Source organism: Tubulanus polymorphus, chromosome 4 (assembly GCF_964204645.1).
Source record: "Tubulanus polymorphus chromosome 4, tnTubPoly1.2, whole genome shotgun sequence".
In the NCBI taxonomy this organism is placed as follows: Eukaryota; Metazoa; Nemertea; class Palaeonemertea; order Tubulaniformes; family Tubulanidae; genus Tubulanus; species Tubulanus polymorphus.
Window position 1 is genome coordinate 11,789,622 of NC_134028.1, and position 24,211 is coordinate 11,813,832.

The window sequence follows — 24,211 nt, forward strand, 5'->3', positions numbered from 1 at the left end:
ACCATGTCATTAAAATTCACTCCATTTGTATAGTAATAGGCCCTGCCTACGGCTGGCCTAAAAATGCCTTTTAGAAATTATTTTACAACTTCACAGTCTTTGAATTGAAAGCTCGATGATTCAAAGGGATGTTTAAAGTCCCAATCATACATAAGACAATTCAACAATAGACTTCAACATTGCCATTCCACATACTCAAGAAATTTAGGATGTATTATAAATCCAGCTTTTCTTTTTGTTTGAACTTACCGATCGTTGCACCTCGTCAACTATTTCTAATGAAGCTTGACTTATATCATCTCCATCAGTTTCATGCTCGGGCACTGATGAATCAGACTCCAGGGCAGCAGCAGCAGCAGCAGCAGCCTTGGGATACCTAAAATTGTACACAGAACTCAGATATCAATGTCTACAATAAAACCATCAGTTCAAAGACACCATGCCCATTTTGGGAATGGCAAAATACCAACCCAATAAGATTGGTTGCCCCAATCTTCACACTGAGTTTCATGAAAATTCTTTAGAAATTGTAGGCTGTATCATGTGAACAAGAAATTCAAGATGACTGCTTGGCAGCTATATACCTGGCTGGTATTTTGATTCCCAATGACCTACAACTGTGATACGGGCACACATTTCACCTGCCAAAAGTCGCTCACTAAATTTTATGACAATCCATCAAGAATGACAGGCAGTTGATAATTTGATAATTTCGGATTTTTGCTTAAAAAGTCTATCGCTGTTAAGCAGAAAGCTAATTGCATATCTGAGACTTCCTTTGATGCATGTGTGATTAAATTGTCATTTGGTTCACGTAATGTGAATTTAGTCTACAGACCACCACCATCTAGGAAAAACAAGTTTACAGTGTCCATGTTCATTGAGGAATTCACACCAACTCTAGTTGATCTAGTATCACACGCAGGCGAACTCATCATAGTCGGTGATGTAAACTTTCACCTTGAAAAACATGATTCAGCAGACACGATCAAATTCATTGAGCTATTGGAATCTTTTGGGCTTAAGCAATTCGTAACATTTCCGACCCACAAATCCGGACATACCCTGGATGCTGTTATAACATTTGGTAGTACTATCAAGAGGATATGCAGAGGGTATATGGTCGCTGACCATCACCTCATTGTTTGTATGATTCCAATGTGAAAACCGTCATCAACGAAGAGAGAAATATCAGTCCGAAAACTGAAGACTGTTGATCTTGACAGGGTAAAGCATTCCAAGAGGCAGTACTACAATACCAGGATTAAAGATGCAAGTTCAGATGGAAAAGCTATGCAGAAAGTGTTTGATGAACTTCTTCTGAAAGATGTTAGTAGAAAGCTGCCAGATAGTGATGATTGGGAAGAACTTGCAAATAGATTTGCAACTTTCTTTGCTGACAAAAATGAGAGGAATAGCCTATCTTTCCCAGACTCGTGTTTGGGTCCTGAAACGATGCATTTCGGAGATTGTGAGCTAGCGGAATTTGAGCCAGTCTTGGAGAAAGAGCTTATATCAATAATAGGGAAATCGCCATGTAAGTCATGTGAGCTTGATGCTTTGCCTACTTGGATGCTGAAAGCCATCCTACCTGCTGTCATTCCTCTCTATTTGGACATTATTAACAGATCGTTGTTGGAAGGATACGTTCCCGTGTCTATGAAGACTGCGTTAATAACCCCCCTCATTAAAAAAGAGAGCTTAGATACTTCGTCCAGTCAGTAACCTCCCGTTTATCTCCAAGGTACTGGAGCGTGTTGTAGCTGCTCGTATAACTGCTTATATGGATGCTAACAATTTACATGATATTTACCAGTCTGCGTACAAAACCTGTCACAGCACCGAGACAGCTCTTGTCAAGGTTCAAAGTGACATTCGTAACATGGTTGACGCTGATGGTGCTGCCATACTTGTCCTTTTAGACCTGAGTGCTGCCTTCGATACTGTGGACCATCTCATCCTTGTAAATCGACTTCAGGTAGTGCTCGGTATTCGTGGTTCAGCACTTCAGTGGTTAATATTGTATCTTGAGAATCGAACGCATCGTGTCGTTATTAACGGACATTACTCTGATTTCTGCAAAGTTGAGTATGGTGTGCCCCAAGGCTCCGTGCTGGGGCCACTATTGTTCCTCATTTATATATTGTCCTTAGTGCAGTTATTTGAGGATAGCAAAGTTTCACGTCATGGTTTTGCGGACGATGGGCAAGTGTATATGGCAATAAATGCAAATCATCGGGCATTAGTAGACAAGTTAATGTTATCGAGCTTACATGTTCTCAAGTCAACAAGTGGCTTATCGACAATAAGTTGATGTGCAATGTGGATAAGTTCGAGGCAATGTTGTTTAAAACAATGCATATACTGCGTTCAATCAACATACGTAGTATTCGTGTTGACGACTTTGAGATTCCGTTATCGAATAAACCTATCCGAAATCATGGAGTTATTTTTTACCCTCAGCTCAATATGGAGGCACATGTTAGTAGTGTTGTCTGTGCTACGTCCTATTATCTTAGGTAGCATCCGGGACTACTTGTCTGATGCGGCTGCGAAACTGTTGATGCAGTCCCTAGTTTTGTCGAGGATTGACTACTGTAACGCATGCTTGGCAGGACCATCTTTTTCTTCTCTTCACAGACTGCAATTAATACAGAACCGTGCCGCTCGTATTGTCACCAAAACAAAGAAATATGAGCATATAACACCTGTGCTTAAGTCCCTTCACTGGTTGCCTGTGAAACAGCGCATAGAGTTCAAAGTTATTCTCCTTGTTTTTAAGTGCCTCCACTTGTTGGCTCCAGTCTACTTGAGAGATCTACTCGTTCAGTACAATCCAGTTCGTGCACTAAGATCATCATCTCAAAATTTACTCCAGCCCATTACAACCTAAGTACTTTTGGTGGACGTTCCTTTACTGTAGTTGCTGCTTCCCTTTGGAATAACATTGATAACAACCTGCGTAATATTCACGATGTCAACCAGTTTAAACGTTCACTAAAACATCTACTCTTTCAACGTGCCTATACTTAGTGACTATGAACCATTGCAGTGCGCCGGTGAACTTATTTTTTAAGAAACAGGTGCCTTATAAATGTTTATTATTATTATTAATTAGAAATTCAAGATGGCTGCCCTGGTGGCCATATTTGATAGCCGATAACCTCCGTTTCCAATAGGATATCTCATCTGCAACAAATATATTTCATTTACAATGTGATGTGAAATTATCACTTGTTGAAGTATTCAACACCCCTGGTGGCCATATGGAATATCATGTGACCTGGAAACTTTGCCCAGGGACTTTTCATATTGCCAAGTATATACCTGCAACACATCTTCATTATAAAAAATTCATTTAGAAGTTAATCAGATATCATCTTAACCATGTACTAACCATCCAAAAGAACAAATACGGCAGCATGTCGACCATCTTGGATTCAACCACAAAATAAAATGCAGGTGCACAACTACATATCCAGATAAACATATGTGTAAATTTACAAGACAGTGCCAGTAGTTTAGGAGTTCTCCCCACAAGATTGTGTCAGGGATGATAACAGGGCATCATTAAAAAGGCGGAAAAATAACAAACGCCATAGGCCTGAAGTTCCTGGCAGCGTTAGCTGCCAGTCACGAGCGCCGAAGGCGTGAAGTAATGACAGGGTGTCTGGATGTCCTCCTCCCCCAGAAAATTTTGATTGTTCACATTGTCCCAGATCGTTTTTCAGCAGTTTTAACATTGAAATTTCACTCAGAGAATCAAACAACATTGTCCGATGTTTTACCAATAACACACTGCTAGTTCAAAGACGAGTCAAGATGCTCATCATCTATTCATTTGCATAAGAAAACCAATGTAGGCGGGCCACCGGGGCTGCAAAGGCCGTTTTTCAGCACTGCATGCAAGCAACACTCGGAAAAAAATGTAGATAATGTAGATGTGTAAAACTTTGTTAAGGAAAATGATCGCATTTAAAAATAGATTGGGAAACGCTTTTATGGTCATACCAATCTATCCTTAAGATGCTATTATCCTCACCTACCCACCCCCCTATTTTTTTCAACGGATTAGCATCGATCTGAGAAATAATAAAAATAGATTGAAAAGGCGGAAATCTAACGAAAGGCGGAAAATTATCATCCCTGTTGTGTCTTGGCTTTAGGCCATTTTACAAGCATTTGATTTTTGCGATCGATTTCACAATCGGCGTTTTTATGAACACGATTTTCCGACCAAAGATGGCGGCACCGGGTAGTTCAAAAGATACACTATTTTTCTCAATGTCTCCATATTTATGTCATGTTATTGGCCAAAACCATTGTCATTTTTACGAACGTCCGATTCGATCGCACGATCGGAGAAAATTGTTCATGAAATCGATCGCAAAAATCGGATGCTCCTAAAAATGCCTACAGACATCTGACAACCTGACTTCATTGTGGAGGGTATAACTAGGAGTACAGGGACACCATGCTCACTTGGGAAGAGGTTTGAAACGCATAACGATCCGACAGATGCAATGCACAGTCGTTAACATATAGTTTGTAATTTTGTAATTGTTGTAACAAAATATTCATAATGTGGATCACCTGCTTAACCCTTTACCTGCTGGCAGCTTTAATGTGAAGTCCTGTGTGTGTGCCAGGTGATTTGCGTGTTTATGAAATTTACTCATCAAATCCTCATAACTTCCAAACTATTGTATATAGGGCATTGAAACTTCACAAAGTTGTAGTTTATAGCCATAGCCACGGGATAGTGCTTCCAATTTTTGAAAGAAGGGGTCCACTGGGTGGGGTCAGTCCTCTTTCACTTATTTCTGGGGGTGCAGATAGTGGATGGCAAAATATAGAGCAGTGAAACAGTCAAAGAGGAAGAGGTGAAATACTGTCATTAGGCTAAATGAAGATCGGAAAAAGTAAACAAGACTTTCTAAATGGCCCAGTTTATTTTTGTCTCCATCAATTTAACCTTTGGCTTCCACTTATGGCACCAATCATGTACTAGTCTCTTACACAGTAGGCACACAAAATGATAGAATTCCTCTTCAAAAGTGCATTCATGTCCAGATATTACACAGAACAGAAAGTCAGTAACATCCGGAAGATTGTTCTCCAGAATCAAGATTTCTGGCTGGGGGTCAGATTTCCCGAAGATTTTTTTCAAGAAAATATATGGCCGGGGTGAGGGAGGGGGTGGGCAGAATTCTGGATGATGGAAAAAAATCTTCCGGAATTTGCCTCCCCCCTCCCTCCATGGGGTTGTTATGGAGACTGTTGTATACTTCAATTTCTTGTATACTTCAAATTCTATCAGTATTTGAAGCACAAGGTTCCCAGCTGTTTCGAGTCGTTTTTTTCTTCAATGGTATATATACTGATCAGAATATTTTAATTCACTTGATATTCCTTTAGTTTTAAAAAGCGAACAAGTAACAAGTAATACTGGGATTCAGTGAACTTTCAGTGAATTCAGTGAATGCAGGCGTTAACAAATCCTGGCACCTCCCCCTGTCCAGGTATTCAATTTTTTATATATTTCGTAAGCTAGGAATTCGACCATCATTTCAAAAAATTTCTGTATTAGGCATCCTACCTCCATTAGACTTTCCTATGTGAGGCATAAGTTACCTATTAGATGATTACTTACTGTTGTCATTTTTTTGAAATATAAAAAAAATCATAGACCTACCATTAATATCAGCAAAAAATCCAGTCATCTACAGTTCATTTACTGTAGGGTTCTGCTCCCGATGAATAGTTAGAGGCCTAGATAGCTGGGAGACTACACTCACGGTTCGCTTTTTAAAACTAACCCTTGTTAACTTGTTATTTTGTCATTTGAAACACAGCCGGGCCCTTATAATGGAATCCCTCTCCCTATTTTTTATTTCCTGATAAATCCTATCTCATTCAACAGGCTGTCGATATTTTCCTACAGCAGGAAAAACGATTTTCATACGAAAGATGGATGATAACTGTGGCCAGACATTTGACTCCCAAACAACAGTTTTTGATATCAGTACCCTAGGATTCCGACATTATATCACCATCGTAGACGTCGAAAGCCTGATGTATACATGGACAGGGGGTGTCAACATTTTTTTTGACGCCTGCATAAATATGGCCATCTGTTCGATTATAACCAATTTGATTTATTCCGTATTTTTATGATTTTGGTTTTGTTTTCCAGTTAACAATTCAAAGTGGGTCGATAATGAATCGAAGGTATACAGAAAAGGAATGAAAAAAACAAAAAGCCCAGCTATAAAAGGTATGCTATGATATTCTTACATTTCCAATTTCATCTTGCTATCGTAGACAGGCAATTACTTTCGTTGGGATTTTCTTAGGCTCTTATATTCTCACATGTTTTATGTACCCATAAAGTCTAAGTACCTTCTGTAAATTGGTTAAATCTGTTGCATATTTCTTACATACAGTAGACACATTTTACTTACATTCATACAGTAGCCTAAACTGGTATCCAGCAATAATTCAGTAAAATAAAAAAATGTTTGCTTCTGTTTTTCAATACATAAATATCGCCTAGCCCCCATTGGTTATCAGTGTTTGTTACTTCATCTGTGAACGACGCCTTTCATTTTCAGTAGGCATCATTGTTTTAAATGACTGGCTCTGTTACCCGTCACTGGCAGTCAAAATTATCATTGGTGGAGAATCTTGTTGCAGTGAGTCACAAGCGGTTGAATTGCAAACCTACATCCGGCATAAGTCCACTTGTTACCTCTGTTGCATTCCTATGGCTGATGAATTATGATTTCTATTGGGAACTATTTATTGGTTTGTTACGTGTACGCACACCCAGTCGCCTATTGCAATACTGTTCACAACTAACTATATGATCTTAAAGCCTTTTTTCTGCCCAATCTCCAGCACCTTGCGAGTGGATTAATATAATTATTGAGAATGAGAGCTGCCAGTTAGACGTCACAATGCTCATGGGCTTCTAGTTGCAGGTTTTTGGCAGAGTGGTTTAACTCTTAAAAAATCGCTGGCAGACACGTCAATCCACGTTAAATCATTCAGTCTTTATGGTCAAAGACCATAGAGCTATCATCGCTAGTAAAATTCCTGCCGTTCAACGAACAACACCCGTAGTATCTCTACTGCCATGGATATAGTACCATAATGCTGAATCGATATAGAACTGATAATCCGATAAAAAGTTGTCTGTAACGCATCATTTGCATATATCCATGATCCTAACTATGACTATCATAACCTGTTGTACCTAAAGTCCCAAAATCGTGATGAATTATGGAAAGTTCTGAGGCGCATGAAGGGCTCACCATATCAGTGAATTGTCTACATCAGTTTTACCCAGGAAGAAAGACACTCTAAATATTTGGATGGATATATGAAAGCTGGGGGTACTGGAGTGTGTAATGGGTAGTGTAGTGTGATCTGTGTGCATTTGTGGCCAGCACACAGATCATATTGTTCAATGGGGTTTGGTCCAGGACTCGCGAGATTTTCAACAACATGGAAGTAACGTGTAATAAATGATGACTTGAATTGCATGACTACCTACCACCCCTCATTATTGTTGGAAAACTAAACGTTCGGCACTGACTAAAAATTAGTAATAACATTTTAGAAATGGCCAGAATCTCATTTTTATTTTACAATTGCGATTGGTATAATTTTTTTTTAAACAGCCGTTAAGGCATCATGTTTCGTCTGCAATTCACTGCAAATAGTTACGCAACTACGCACATTTCAGTGTTTTTGGCAGCTGTACACTCAATCAGCACCGTTCGTGACTAGCTTCACTGCGGAATTATCATTAATTAACATCGCCATATCACATCATCAACTTATATTGTGCCTTAAAACCCTAACAGCCGAAATAATTGAAATGCACACACGATTTCTATCATTGAAAATGGAGAGAGTGGCCATGTTTGTGTTTGCTGCTTCGCGTAAATCCCGCGCGGTGGGGCAACCGCGCGGTGTGGGGCCGATACATCCAGCAATGAAGTGTTATCCCATCACTCTCCTCACAGGTTCTCGTGCACTGATACATTCCTAAGTAGTTCGTGGACTATACCATTATGGAATATAGGGCCGGAAGGATTGTTTGGGTGATTACACTATTCTTTGTGGGCAGAGTTGCAACTTATGTGACGCTAAAAATCCGGAAAATAAGTCGGGGGTCTGGACCCCCAGAAAAATTTTTGAAATTAGAACGCCAGGAGATGCGTTCTGGCGCAATACGCGTTATAGGCCTCATTTTCAATACTGCCTATAGATCATTTTTTCAAATAGCGATTGGTTCCGTCGAATACACCTCATATATAAACCAGAGCCAAAAACAAACGAAGCGTCAGTCGATTTCGATCGTCGCGTCATCTTGGTTTAATCGTGTACTGCGGGGTTGTTGCCACTACGTGGCAGCACAATACGGCTTTTTCAAACCCTCTACGGAGCCGTCACGTTTTGATGTTTAGGGTCGAATCCCGAATTGATTTCATTTTTTTCGCGATGTTTTCTTTTGTGGTTATTTGACTTCTCCCGAAAATCTGGAAATGAAATTGGATTTCTTAAAAATCCGGAATTCCGGAGAAATCCGGAGAAGTGGCAACTCTGTGTAGGGAAGGTAGATATGACCTCCGCGCTATTATTGACGCTAAACTACATCGTCAGCCACGCATTTCATATTGAAACAGATCGTTACGTTGAAATAAACTAATGTCTTTATAGAACAAATAATCAATTTATTTTCCCCATTCCTTAAAGAATTTTTCAGGATTTAGGGAAAATAGAACCACTTTTGGCTGGGGATAATGTTCGTTAAACGGTAAAAAACAGCCTCACGGGAACCCTGGAAACGTGAATTTGTTTTCACTGATGACATCTCCTCGTGGATCCACTCACTACTATTTATTCAATATTAAACGCTGTCTTCGACCATATGGACCTTTATGGTCCTCTTGTTATCATAATTTTTTACAAGGTTTTTTTTTTTCAGATAAAAGAGTCCGGTGGTCAGATGAGGAAGAAATAGCGATTGAAACTTCCTTAGGAAAGTTCCTTACACTTATGAAGGTGCCTGGCAGAAGAGAAATAGAAGATTGCATTAAAAGAAATCCAGTCTTGCAGCAACGATCATGGCTTGTGGTTAAGAGTAAAATCTTTAATATGATTGAGAAATTAAAAAAATCCTTCCCTGAATAAAAGGAATAGAACTGAACCACCTGATTTCCGCTAAGTCTATGCACTGTATTGGTTCTATTTTATTGCATTATGTTTAAATGCAGACAATTGTATTAGAGCTAGGTGCTGGCAACACTGCTTCATAACTGTGTCCTCAGTTTGATGGCATGGAATCAAGAGTTCATTCTGTATGTTAAAACATTGACAATGTTATCTTAAGTGTGTCCTCAAATTGTTGGCATCTCAAACATTTCCACTTGTACCTCTGAAATAATGGTTACTTATACCATTAAGTATTTGATACTCGTAATAAATCTTAGAAATGTTTATCATTCTACTTATTATTAGTTGTGTTTACTCCATCTATGTGGGTATAATTGGTCATTGTTTTGGAAATTGAATTTGAGAAGTATGATTTATGTTTCTGTTGCATCATCTTGTGACTCCAATTCTGCTGACTTGTCATTATTGGATAGGGCAAATGAATTTAGTCTTGAAATACCTCATAAGAAGTTTTTCATGATATTTAACCATCCATTGTCAATTCATTTACTAAAGTGAAGCGTTGAAAAAATCTTTTTTTAAATACCGATATCATACACTATTAGATTTCAAATTCAATTTCAAGTACGTTCTGATTAAGTCCTCAGTTTGATGGTATATGATCCAAGTTCAATCAGTTTTTCCTCGATTTGATTTGATTTGAAAACATGGCAGGGAAACATTATTGCGAATGATGTGCAGTTATTTTTTGAAAAGGGATTACCCAGACAAAGGGATATCTTACCTACCATAAAATTGACTTGAAATATTTGCTACAATGAAGCTTTGACAAAAACTTGATTAAAATACCGATATCATACAGTCCTCAGTTTGATGGTATATGATCCGTTCATTCCATTTTTTCCTCGATTTGATTGCAACTCGCTAAGGGGACAATTACAATTTTCCTTTTTGAAAAGTATTCTTTTAAGGACGACGGTACGTAGACGTACGGTGACGTATGGTCATCGGCCAGACCGTTGACATAGGCTCGGTAATGCGAGCCAAAAAAAGTGAAATAATGAAAATTTTCGTAGAAGACGAGTGATGGTAAACTGATACATGTAGCTGACATGTAGCTTAATTCCATAGGACAATCAAAAATCTTCTAACGTCTCCCAATGTAGAAATATTGATTAAGAAAGGCAAGATTATTACAAACTCTATGATAAAGCAGAATTTAGAAAAGACAGTCTCATCTTCTCACTGCTATCATAGTTTTAATGATTATTCATTGTTTGTTGTGAATAAATGAATTTATTTTCTCAAATATATGAACATGGGTATAACAATTTTGTTTGATTACTACATATGTATTGAAATTTTACATATTTGAGGAGGACATCTCCATGCGTACATAATATAGGTTATAATACATGGCTGTGAGTATTAGTTATCATCCGAGCAAATCTAGAAGTAACTCCACATGATACAGCACTTTCACATATCACTTGTGTCTTGTGCTTGGGTCAATAAAATAGGATGTAACACTCAGTGAAAGTGTCACCCTGATATAAGTTGCATATTCTATAATCATATATATCTACAATTTCATATCGAATGGTTAAAAATATTTCATATCTCTTACTATATGAAATGCTTAATAATGATAATAATATAGTATTAATAATGTAATATAACTTATGAATATAGTATCAATATTTGCTTTTTCGTAATCAACATGTCAGACTATACAATATGTATTCAAAGTAATTAGCTCTAGTCAGTGCTCCTCATCAATTAATTTACGTCCCTCAAACATGTCACTAGGTGTTAGTTTGTGAGTCCTGATGTCTACAACTTGTCTGACACCTAGGGTAGGGTTGTAAATTTCCAGAAATGTCTTGAGCTGTGCTTTGAATGCTGGCAGAGAGTCAATATCACGGAGAGGTTGCGGAAGGGAGTTCCACACTGTAGGTGTAAATTTCTCAAATGCGCGTCCGCCAAATGACTTAAGACGACATAATCTGACTAACAAAAGGTTCTGCGACCCGGAACGAAGTGTTCGGACTGGTCTGTAAACTGTTAACAGGCTGGAGAGGTAAGAGGGTGCCAAGTTATGGAGGCACTTAAAAACCAGCAAAGCAACTTTAAATAAGATCCGTTTGCGTACTGGTGAACGGAGAATCGGAGAGATGTGATCACGTGACTTAGTTCAAAGTAGTGCGCATGCGCGAAGGGGAAAAGCTGTCTGCTAACAGCTCCGATCAATTTCGGATTTTTGGACCGTAAAACTAGCTAACGGACTGTGTATTCACTACATATTATCAGATTCGGCCCAAGGAACCATCAGAAATTGCTGAAGCGCTGCGACAACGTAAATTGGTTGCATTTGCAGTAGTTTTAAGTCGGTTAGAGACGTTGATTTTGACACTTGGCAACACGTGTGTTTACACCGGAAGTAAACAAACCAGCGCTTACAGAAATCCATACGCAGAGGAAATAGGACAACTTCATTTTATTATTAACTGACAAGTTAGCCGTTTGAAACCAACTATGATGGCTTCGGGATTAAACGAAGGGAATAAGTATTCAATACGTAATAATGAAGCTAACGAAACGAACAGTATTGACGAAATAAACATTTTGGATGTTTCAAGTAGCAACCAGGTGGTGCTTGCGTCAATTCGCGAAAACCAGGAAAACTCTAAAAATTCACGTAGGACATCGCTGGCACTGGAGCTATCAAATCATCAGGACGTGGCAGGTACATCGAATGTTTACCATTGTTCACCTACTAACACCACTACTAACAACACATCCCCCAGTACCGTTGTTACTAATACACTACTAAATCCGACTCACGACGACTGGCCCGATGATAACAACAGAAATGAAGAGTGGCAGGATGACTGGAGATCCGAGGGGGACGATAGCTCTGATCCCGAACACTTGACCACGCCAAAATTGAAGAATCAACAGAGAGTCAAATATCACCTCTCCGGTTCCTCACGTACTAGACAGTTCATCAGACCGCAGCAAGGGATATCATCTACATCAGCTAGTTTCAGTAGACCAACATATCTGGCAGCTGAATCGGATACACCAATAGGGTTCTCCCCGATACCTAAGATAAGAATATCCAAAAACACTTCAAACATGCCAGAAAATAGTATGGATATTGAAATCGGGCCCCATAAAGGAGACAAACCCATCCAGCAAGCTAGTAAAAAAAGGAAGATGAATATATGTCTATCTTGTGGGGACAGTGGACGCAATATCAGTTGTTCGATATGTCAAGGCAACTGGTGCGAAACCTGCGTCAGAACGATGTACGAAGATATTGACCTGAAAAATTTGATGTTCTTCATCTGCAAGCCATGCAAGGAGGATCTTCCTAACCTAAGCAGAACAAGAAATGAGTTTAGTCCTGAAATTACCGGTACTCATAGTTTCTCACCGGAGGACTTAGCTTGCATGAAAGATATTTTCAAAGCTGGAATCAAAGAGGTTGCCGATCAAAAAGTAGACAAGGACGACTTCAAGCAACTTCTAACTGAATTCAGTAAGCTCAACACAAAGGTTGAAACGATGAGCACAAACCTTGAAAAGTCTGAGACCAAGAGGATACAGGAAATTGAAAAGTAACACAAAATATAGAAAGCGATATTCGTGATATAACCGATAGTATCCTGGAGTCAAGACAGAGACGTACCCACCTGATCCTGTACAACGTCCCCGAATGCAATGACCCGGACTGGAAAGTTAGATTAAAAACAGATAGTGATGCTGTCGAACGATTTCTCACTGTTACTCTGGGAGCATCAGTCGAAAAACCAAAGCACCTGATGAGATTGGGATCCCAACGTACGGACGGGTCAGACAGACCTCTTAGAGTAATATTGAATACGGAATGGGAAAAAGATTCATGCTTAGATCGCTATCTCAACAAACTTCGATACAATAGGGATACTTTAGGAAATATCAGAATGAGCGAAAATAAATCAAAACTTGAAATGAAAAAGTACAAGAAACTACGAGACGAACTCGAAAGAAGACTGCAAAATGGGGAGAAAAACTTGACAATCAGAAATTACCGAATAGTTGAACAACGAGCCAACAACAGGAGAGATAACAGCTTTCGATAAAAGGGATGTAGACCAACAGCCAATCAAAGTTTGCATCCCAGAAAACACCAGAAAAATTTACAAATATCAGGACGATCAAAAAACGCATGAAACGAAAACTGAAAAAATTCAAGATAATAAATTCCAAGTAATCGAACGGAACTCCAATCAAAACGCCAGTCGACAAATTCAACTCGAGAAATTAACTTGTTTAATGACTAATGCCGATCAATTGCCTAATAAAATAGACGAACTGGAGCTTATGGTAAATCAGTACTCGCCTCACATAATTGGGATCAGTGAAATGAAGGCTAAAAACCCGAGAAGTACTACACGAAACAAGCCACCAAATATCAGGGGCTATGACTGTTTCAGCAATCTCGAGTCAGAGGCAGATAGCAGGGGAATATGCCTGTACATAAAAAGTGTGCTTTCCCCAGTACCCTTTCAGCTGAAGACAAAGTTCTCCGAAAATGTTTGGGCTTCGGTTAACCTAGAAAATGACAGAAAACTACATGTAGGATGTATATATAGAAGCCCAAACTCAAACGACGAAAATAACAATAAACTTCTGAAAATGCTAGATGAAATTTCACAACAAAATGCAGAAATGGTATTTTTCGGAGACTTCAACTATGGTGAAATTGAATGGGGAACACCTGAATGTAGCAAACCACCAGGACACCGTGCCTCAAAATTCCTGAATGCTACTCAGGATGCTTTCCTAACTCAACATCAGCTCGAACCATCTCGTTTCCGCGAAAACAACCAACCTAGCAATTTGGATCTTATCTTCACGAACAGAGAAGGAAAGATATCCTCGATAGAACACACTTCTGGTCTTGGAAAGAGTGACCACAACATTATAACATTTGATTATAATTCATCAGTCTCCTACACAAGAAATATCCAGGATAAGGTGCAATACTCCAAAGGTGATTATGATAAACTACGACGATTAACTCAGCGAAACTGGGCTGATGAAATGAAAAATATGAGTGTCGAGGAAAGTTGGGAGCACTTCAAATCAATAATAAAAGAGGCAGGGGAAAAGTCTATTCCTACTTCAAAATATAGTGGCGAAAGCAAACCTAGGCCACTCTGGATGACCCCGGATACTTTGAACTCAGTGAAAGAAAAGAAGAAGTCATGGAGGAAATATCTAAAAAACGAAATGTGACCAAGATTATGCTCAATATGTCACCGTCAGAAATAAAACCAGAAGAGATCTAAGGAAAGCTAAGAGGAACTTGGAAAAGAACATAGCCGAAACAGCCAAAACTAATCCAATGGCTTTTTGGCAATATGCAAATAGTAAACTAACAAATAAGCAAGATATACCGCCTCTATACATATCCTTAGACCAAAACACCCTTACTGATTCCGATGACATAAAAGCGGAAGTTTTTGCCAACTATTTCGCATCCGTATTCGTTAACGAAGACTTGCAGAATATTCCTGTTTTACATGATGTGCCAGAGCGCCCAAAACAAGAAAATATAGAAATCAAAGAAGACAAAGTTTTAAAATTATTAGAGAAAATCAAGGTCAACAAATCTCCAGGTCCAGATCGACTCCACCCGGGAGTACTCTTTGAAGCTAGAGAAAACCTTTATGTACCTCTTACAGTCATTTTCAACAAGTCGTTACTAAGTGGTGAAATACCAAAAGACTGGAAACTCGGGTGTGTTACCCCGTTGTGCAAAAAGGGAGATAAACATAAAGCTGAAAATTACAGACCCGTAAGTTTAACTTCCCTAGCATCCAAGCTTATGGAGACGCTAATTAGAGACGCTGTGACGAAACATCTGGAAGAAAATAAATTGTTATCGAACGACCAACATGGATTCAGATCGGGAAGGTCTACCACCACAAATCTGTTAGATTCACTTGACGATTGGACTGAAGCACTGGATAATGGATATGCAATCGATTGTATATACCTTGATTTTCAAAAAGCATTTGATACAGTGGCCCACCATAGATTAAACTAAGATAAAGCACATTGGTATAACAGGCATCATCGGTCGATGGATTGAAAATTTTCTTAAAGACAGAAAGCAATGCGTTCGGGTAAATAACAGATGTTCATCGTGGAGAGAGATCAAAAGTGGTGTACCGCAAGGTAGTGTATTGGGACCTACACTATTCACTATATACATAAACGACCTTCCAGGGGTAACAAGTGTCCCTACAAAGCTCTTTGCTGACGACACGAGGTTGTATAACATCATCAGATCAAGAAACGATTGTGAAAAACTGCAGGAAAGTGTTCTAAACGTAACAAATTGGTCGAACACATGGGACCTAAGTTTCCACCCAGAAAAGGCAAACAGGCTCAGAATTGGACCCGAAACGAATCCTTTCAACTACAGCTTGAGTGGTGTACCTATAAAAAGAAGTACCGCCGAAAAAGACCTCGGAGTGATTATAGATGATAAAATTAACTTTAAAACCCATATAGCCGATTCTGCTAACAAAGCTAACAGAGTACTCTACACGATAAAAAGAACGATGCACTTCCAAGACACTCGTGCTTTTCTGCTACTGTATAAATCACTAGTGCGTCCTATACTAGAATACGGAGTGTGTGTTTGGGCACCAAACTCTATCCCCGAGATTGACAAACTCGAAAGTATCCAGAGGAGAGCTACGAAGATGATTAGAAATATTAGACATCTTCCATATGAACAACGATTACAAGTACTAAATCTCCCCAGCCTATCTTATAGAAGACTGCGTGGAGATATGATCGAAACCTATAAGTATCTCTATAAAATAAATCGCGCAAGCTCCATCGTCCATCTAGACCCTAGACCAAGAGAAACACGAGGGCACTCTCTAAAACTGGAGAAACGTAGAAGCAAAAAATCTATACGAGCGAACTTCTTCAGCAATCGAATAATGAATATCTGGAATTCTCTACCTGATGATGTTGTATCATGCGAATCACTAGACCTATTCAAGAAAAAACTCGACAAGCAATGGACAAATTACGAACTGAAATTTAATTATAAAGCAAAATGAACTGAAACTAGTCTATCCCCTTTTAGCAGCGCACTACGACGCAGATAAGGGACTATGTACAGCTAACCAGTGCAAGATCGCAGAGCGGTCACTCACTTATATGCTGATACTGATATTATACTTATGATTCCGTATATAAAGACTATGTAAAGTTATGATAATCATTCTCATTCCGGGATGCAATTAAGATTGTACATATAAGGTTTAACTGCCTTATTGTTCCTGATGGATGGAATCTATTGGTAAAACTATTGGTTGTGACTGGAACGTTGACCTCATGAGAATATCGTATTCATCTACACCTGTGACGAGATGGCCGTACAGATCGTCAACATTGCTGCTGTTTCAGTGGATACAATGCATTACGGAAACTTTTTGTCAGCCAAAGGTAATATAGTTGCTTCTTTGTCTCCAATTAGTGGTCAAATGAAGATGATAGAAAATTATAGGAATTTGGATATAAGATACTACCGTACGATCAAAAAAGTTATCGCTGGTTTAAATAGTATGATTCACAATTCTTTTTTTTCTAGGTATCTAGTTCCAATCAGCTTAAATCAATTTTAGTTTCATTTCGTACTAGAAGTATTCGAATACGGTACACTTCACAGAGAATATGTCTAAGGTTAATTAGTCAAATTCATCTACTTACAGTACAGTGCGTATCTATACTTTTTCGCAACAAACTATTTCAACCATACAAGAGGTTTAATCTGCAATTTTCATTTTCATAGGTTTATATTTTTTGTTTGTTAGTATAACTGAAACATGAAGATGAATTGGTTAAATTTTCATGTGGACAAATATATAATCTCAGTTACACCTTATTTTGGATGATAATAATTTTTTTTCTTTTGGTTGATAAGGGTAACTGTATTTGTGTTGTGTTATTGCCTGAACACTGCTCTGATGTCAGATGTTGCACGTTACTATCATTGTATCACAAAATTCCGTCACAAAGCTATTTCCAGTCAGTAATCGAAAGATCTTCGAAACAGAGAAATGCGTACTACTTGCTATCACCAACTGGACTTCGGGACGCTATAACTACACAACACATCGCTAGTTTTGTTTGTCGCAGAATCAACCAGAATTCGGGGATCCTCTGCAGATCATTGAAAATTACAGTTGACATATCGTCAACATGTGACTCTTTCGTGAATGACTGAGAATCCGGCGGAAGGAGTTTTGATAAGCTTTCAGCACCTACGTTTTCTGCAAATTTGGAGGACCAAATTCTATTGGACAAGGGAGCATCTGTCACCCTGATATAAGTTGCATATTCTATAATCATATATATTTACAATTTCAAATCGAATGGTTCATAATATTTCATATCTCTTACTATATGAAATGCTTAATGATGACAATAATAGCATTAATAATGTAATATAACTTATGAATATAGTATCAATATGTGCTTTATCGTAATCAACATGTAAGACTACTCAATATGTATTCAAAGTAATTAGCTCTAGTCAGTGCTCCTCATTAATTAATTTACGTCTCTCAAACATGTCACTAGGTGTTAGTTTATGAGCCCTGATGTCTATAACTTGTCTGACACCTAGTTCTCACATTATACTCATGATTCTGTATATAAAGACTATGTAAAGTTATGATAATCATTCTCATTCCGGGGTGCAATAAAGATTGTACATATAAGGTTTAACTGCCTTGTTGTTCCTGATGGATGGAATCCTGTACCACTGGTGTAAATGCTAGTTCCCAAGCCAGCCTGCCGATACAACAAACCAGCTGGTTACAAGTGAAAGCCAATCATCCAGCCTATGAAAGCTTTTATGGTTTACTTGCTACCGATCGTATCACAAATCCTCCCTTTCATGACTAGACTGTGAACACCCTAACCCCCTATTTCCCCCCCCCCCCCAGATTTGCCTGGTCTTGAGAATGATCTTTGTAAATGAAAAGGTTAAAATTCCGATTTCGGTCAGAAAATTACGATCCCTGGAGGTTGCTTGTTGTAGACAACCTCCCGTTGGTCGTGAGGATTCATTTTGAGTTTACGAATGGAAGACCCTTTCTTAGAAGCCTTCCCCTTGCCCCAAAATGAACAAGAGTTACTCTTACCAGCAAACTAGAGGCCTGTGACTGATGGAGGTGGGCGTTTGTCCTCCAACCAGCATTAGGAGCTGCGTGGGACAGCATCTGTGTGGTGGACTTGACCCTGGAGCACACCAACTGGAGAAAAGACGAGAGGAGCTTAACGGAGCTCTCAACAGGGGTTGCAATAACCTCTGGGACTGGTTCCTCATTAAAATCGGTCCTACTCCACCATCGAGAACTTCAATATCTGAGTTCTACATAACTGGATGGGCTGGAGCATATCTAACTGGACTATCAGGCTTACCTGCAATTCAAGTGACTACTCAGAATTTTACATTTAATATCATGGAAAATACCAGTCTATGATAATTTTCGTTACCACGATGAATTTGGAAATGATACCTCGAACAGGAATGCGACATTACTGGTGCTATGGAATTCAGTACACTAGTCGGAACCATGCAAAAACTTCCTCCAATTACGTGCATAGTCCTTCTCTCGGTCTACCTTCATTCCCCATAAAGCTCTTGGGCGCTTACCATGCTTACTCAAGCATCTGGTAGATGAGCATCCTCAACCAGACTCAGAGCAACGATGCCAACGTCACGCATTAGAATCATCTGAATCGGACAATTCATGCATATCAATAGCTGCCTGGCTGACCAATGCTAGGCGAACCGGTTCAGCTCTTAACCCATAGTTTGGTAAGTGCCTGGTACTACCTGAACTGAATGACCGGGGGCTGGATCCTGGGTGTCACACAACGAAACCAGGGACTGGTTCAGCAGCTGCAGATGGATACTGCACCAGAGAACGACCAGAGCCCGGTGACTGTCTTCCAGTAACCGGAGAAGCCCAGTGCCTGGAAATTGCCTGGAGCTTGCTGACTGAGTGGTCACTGGGAAACTGAACGTGCCAGTACAGCCGACAAGCCCCCAGAGTAATAAATATGAGAGCCAGTTACTTTACTACGATTGCATGATTTCAATGTTTGCATGATTCATCAGCCTGATGTCATAATTCTCAGGCCAAATCTCACAAGTCTTGGAGAGGTTGTCTCCAACAGGATGATCACACATCGTGATTGCCCCAGGCCCCAAACAATTGACTGCATCCTTAGCCACTATGAAGCTGGCCCTTAGGGAGTGGAAATATATACAGAATACAATATCAAATAATAAAATATTCGATAAAGAAATGAAAATCTTCCACAAATAAATCAAAATTATTCAATTGAAATATTTCGGTGAAAGTTAATATAGTCTAGTAAATTTTCATAAATTGCCCATGGGCAAAGAAAGTGTGGTTTACCTTGAAAGCTAGAGGTTGTTTGGAGTAAGGGCATTGCTTGAAAAATCTTTTTAATTCGTGACTTCAAAGTTCTAGAAGTTTTTATTGTATTTTATCTTTCTTAAAGAATTATTTTGTAGTCAAATAAGACCAAAGATAAACATTTGTTTATGGTCTACGTCCAAAATTTCGTAGGGTACAGGTAGACGCAACATTAAAAACTATTTTATATTTTCAAAGAAACATTTTGCACAATATGAAAAAATATTCAAATACAATTCATATGATGTCACATATCAGAGGGTCGCTGAATCGCTGAATTGAGTCTTGGAACTCACTGTATACATGTACTGTAGGTTTTCATGTTGTATGAATATTTTGCAGTTCAAATGGGTATGATGCTAAATTCCAATGTCAAACGCATGAAGTTAGATGGTCAAGGACAGTCAACACCAAGATGACCGATGTTGTACCATAGAAGATCTGCTTCTTTCAACTCAAGGAAAGTGATTCAACACGATCGACATAACACTGGAATAGGTTTGCAGTAACTAACCGTTCATTTCATTTAGTCCTCTGTACTTTTTAGCCAATTTGGATTTGATTGTAATTGAAACTCTGGAACTGTTAACAAAAGACAAGTAAGACAAGTTGAAAAAACACAAGTTATGCTTGATTCTCGTGTTCAAATTTAATTCAAATTTATTTTATTACATCATATTTACAAAGCATATCATTGGTTCATACAGTAATAAAAATTAGGGCAGAACGAATATTATTACAGAAACTCCAAAAAGGCAATGAATTTCTATGACTAAATGAACATTATTTTTAGCCCACTTGGGACTTTAGTCCCAGCGGGCTATTGCGTTCACTTTTCGTCCGTCGTCCATCCGTAGACGGAAATCAGTTATTTTAGGAAGTTTTGAAAACGCTTCAATGTAATGTCTTGATATTTGGGTTTCACATGTATCTACCCTAGACAAATCTTCAGCTCAAAAACTGGCCCTGTCAGAATCAAGATGGCCGACTGGCAGCCATTGTTGTTCGCCAAAATCAACACTTTTTACACATTTTTGAACTTTTTGAGGGAAATTTTGAAGATGCTTTGATCAATTACCTTGATCTTTCGGATATGTGTGAATGCCCCTGGGCCCATCAGCATAACTTTGCAGCATAAAATTGGGATACGGACTCAAGATGGCCGTCCTATGACCTTTTTTAGTGCCCAAAAATGTCAATTTTGGCCCGAATTCTGAGTTTGCCATTTCTCATTGCAATTTGTGATGGGTATTCTTTGAAAAGGGATGTTTTATACCTTTGATACCTGAATTGTTAGATTGTTGAGCATTTGGAACCACTTCCCAAGTGGGCATGGTGTCCCTGGACCCCTAGTTCTAATAACTCAGATCGAGAGTGACTCTCCCGTTTATTAGGAAACACACGCAACTAGTGGAATAGGTTTGATTTACACACATGTTGCAGGTATCAATTGTTTATCACTGTAGAATTTGTAATCCATAAAAGCCAAAATCAACATCAGCCGGAAACCCAGACCAAATCAATTCATAATTTATTGATTGAATCTACACTACAATATATGTATTTATTCAAATATTTCAATAAAAACATTAACTTCTTAAATCTAATCTATTCTAAATCATAATACGTTCTTATCTGTGAATTCACTCAATCTATCGGCTCAGCAGGTGCTTAAGATGAGTTCTTAATAGGACAGATCCATTTTTAAGGATGGTGATAATACAGTATCATGATGTTTGAATGCCAAAATAAGTGCCTGGTCAAATATATTAATATTTGTGATTGTACGTCCACGTATGTTCGGTTTCAAAGCTGAATCATATTTGACGTTTACACAGTGGTTGCATATTAGGTTCGAATCTGTCAATGCATTTTATTCTATGTATCGATATTTCAATTTACTACAATTCCCATCATTCTGAATGGCTTTACAGAAAACCCGTCATCGCTGCTTTGCAGCTATATTTTCCATTGTTGTTCAGCTGGTCTCACTTTTGGGGGTTGACCAGGCTTGGAAGAGGGAACTGAAAATATATTCTCGGGCAGTTCATCCATTCTGAGTGTTTGGTAGTCAGCGAATTCCATTTCAACATCATCTCGACTTATCCAATCTCCGAGAATAGCTGAATATCGGTCGAAGAAGTACACTAGGGATGCAAACATCACAGTTGCACGTATCTTGATATCAGCCACCTAAAATAAAAAGTCATTACAGTGAGTCACACCCACAGCTGTCTCACTCTTGCTGTCTGTTTTATCAGGCCACCATTGTCATACATAAGTTACATCTATTCAAGAATGAGTGTCAGTAGCTTACCTCTGCATTTTTCCAAAGGGGCTGTTTTCGGGGATTTATGTTAGCAACCATGTAGGTACATGCAGCCTGGTAGAATGCCACTACTCTCTTGTAAAATTCTTTCGCCACATCATCATGAACAGCAGCCAAAGCTATCTTTGCATCATCTCCGATGATGATTTCTTGCGTATTCTGAAAAGTACCGACACACATCTTAGTAACATATTATTTTCACAGCTATCCTTTAAAAATAAGATTTTCTAATTACCTTTATATTGTACCGTGAAGTAAAATCTACAGTGAACGGAGATGCTGCGCCAGTTTGTGTGAATGCAGAAGGCTTTAAGAAGCAAACCAGCACTTTCTTCATCATTTCTTCCAAAACGAGGTATATTTTGTGAATCACTGCAGCTTCTGCTTGAAGGATACCATTCGTATTCGAATATCTGCAATCATAATAATCAGTACACTGCCTTGAAAATTAAGAATATAGTTTGTCCATTGCTAGCCAACCAGCTACAGTTCACTGGCATTCTGCAATTTCAAAAACTTTAAAATCAAACTTAAGCTGTGAAAATATGTCATACTTAACTACCGAGATAGCTTTTATCAGAAACGCTGCATACAATATAGCTGTTCGCCTGTGGAAAAATTTGTGCAGTTTCTGTTTTATGGTGTTGGCAGAAACTGGAACGTCCTCATCATCGTCTACATGTTCTCACCATTTTCTTTCGAGAAATACAATTTCAGTGCTTCCCACTGTTTGAAGAGCCGCCGCAATGCTGGACACAAGCTAAGCCATCTTGTTTTGACATGTTTAAGTATTTCATGCTTTGGCAGTCCACACTCTTCCTGACACTAAGTGTAACGGGCAGATCGCTTGCAAAAACGAAAAACGAAATATCATTTTTATCCAGCTCCCTTTTAATAATCTCATAGATTGCTTGTCACATGTGTGATTCATTCCAGATAGGATTCGCGAGAAGTCTGGTGCAGGTGTCCATATTTTCATCAACAAATCTGACGACTAACGGATAATATGTATCCTTCTTCAACGTTGACCCATCGACCCCGAGTATGAATGGACCATTTTTCAAGCACGTTATTGTTTTAGACACAGCATCCTCAGTGAGAGCGCCAACTATGTGTGAAGTTTTAGTACGCCCGCAATGATAGTTCATTGAATTGTAATAACCGGGAAACATTTTTTTGAATAGTTCTCTCGCGTGATCAGCTGCAGCCAGGGGCAGATTGTGTTCAACTAAGAAAAATGTTAACAAGGTTTCAGCCGTAATTACCTCCAGTTCCTTAGAGTACGGACGAAAAAATGAAGATATTTTCCCTATCTTCGATGTGCTTTCATGTTATCCAGAATCGCAATGTTTTTTTACGTCGTTAAGGCCGCCGTGAGAGATGCTGAAATCAGCGCCTACTCTCACCTACGCAAGGAAATGTCAACTTAAAGTCTTTTCGGGATTTTTGCATTCGCTTCATTTTTTTTGTCGCTGGGCCAGATTCATCGGCGGATCCCGAATCGCTGTGCGACGACGGCCCAGTGTCTGCCATCTTGTTGATGGTTGAGCTAATTACCGACCGAAACCGATATTACCCAATTCAATTCAAATCAAAAGTGAATACGGCTGATGTTGAACGAAGGTCAATTCACTTCTTTGCTGCGTCACGCTTTTTCCATAACAATTTTTTTTCAACAAATTTATTTGATTTAGTGTATTTCATAGACATTATGAGGAAATTAAGAAGTTTTATAATAAAAATCATATTTTTGGAATTATTCTCGGGATATCGGGACATTTGCGATGGGATTCGTATTTTTTTAACCCTGTCGGAACGGCGTATTTTCATTGGCCCAATTTTAACGATTCCGCCAAAGTCGGAACACTTGGCAGCCCTGCATATACGGCACCTAGTCCAATGAAACTTTCGCCATTAATGGCTTACCCATAATTATTCTAGTAGCGCCCGAATTCCCCGTATATCCCAAAAACAGCCAATCACATTCGCTCGTTGAGACGACGCCTCCCAATCGAGGTCATTGCAATTTTATACGCAAGAGCTAAGAATTTTCCGGCCGAAAACAGTTTTTCCTCAAATTTAAACCAAGTTGACCATGTCATCGTCGGAGGTTTGTCATGTCTCGCATCGATTATACGTCGTTTAAGCTGAGAACCAATGAAAA

At 38.9% G+C, this 24,211-nt stretch overlaps 1 protein-coding gene across 2 annotated transcripts in view; it reads right to left on the reverse strand.

Annotated features, from left to right (window-relative positions):
- The window catches only part of LOC141904637 (putative E3 ubiquitin-protein ligase MGRN1), a 124,027-nt gene that overhangs the window by 26,974 nt on the left and 72,842 nt on the right, over nt 1–24,211 (reverse strand). The window contains exons 10-12 of one of the 2 annotated variants that reach the window (XM_074793263.1): nt 22,283–22,460; nt 22,036–22,206; nt 21,288–21,911 (exon numbers count right to left, since the gene is read on the reverse strand). In XM_074793263.1, the coding sequence (XP_074649364.1) occupies nt 21,678–21,911; nt 22,036–22,206; nt 22,283–22,460 (583 nt within the window). In that variant the 3' untranslated portion in view covers nt 21,288–21,677. Of the gene's footprint in view, nt 1–249; nt 377–21,287; nt 21,912–22,035; nt 22,207–22,282; nt 22,461–24,211 lie in introns of those variants that run through there. The other variant, XM_074793264.1, reaches the window with a different exon arrangement.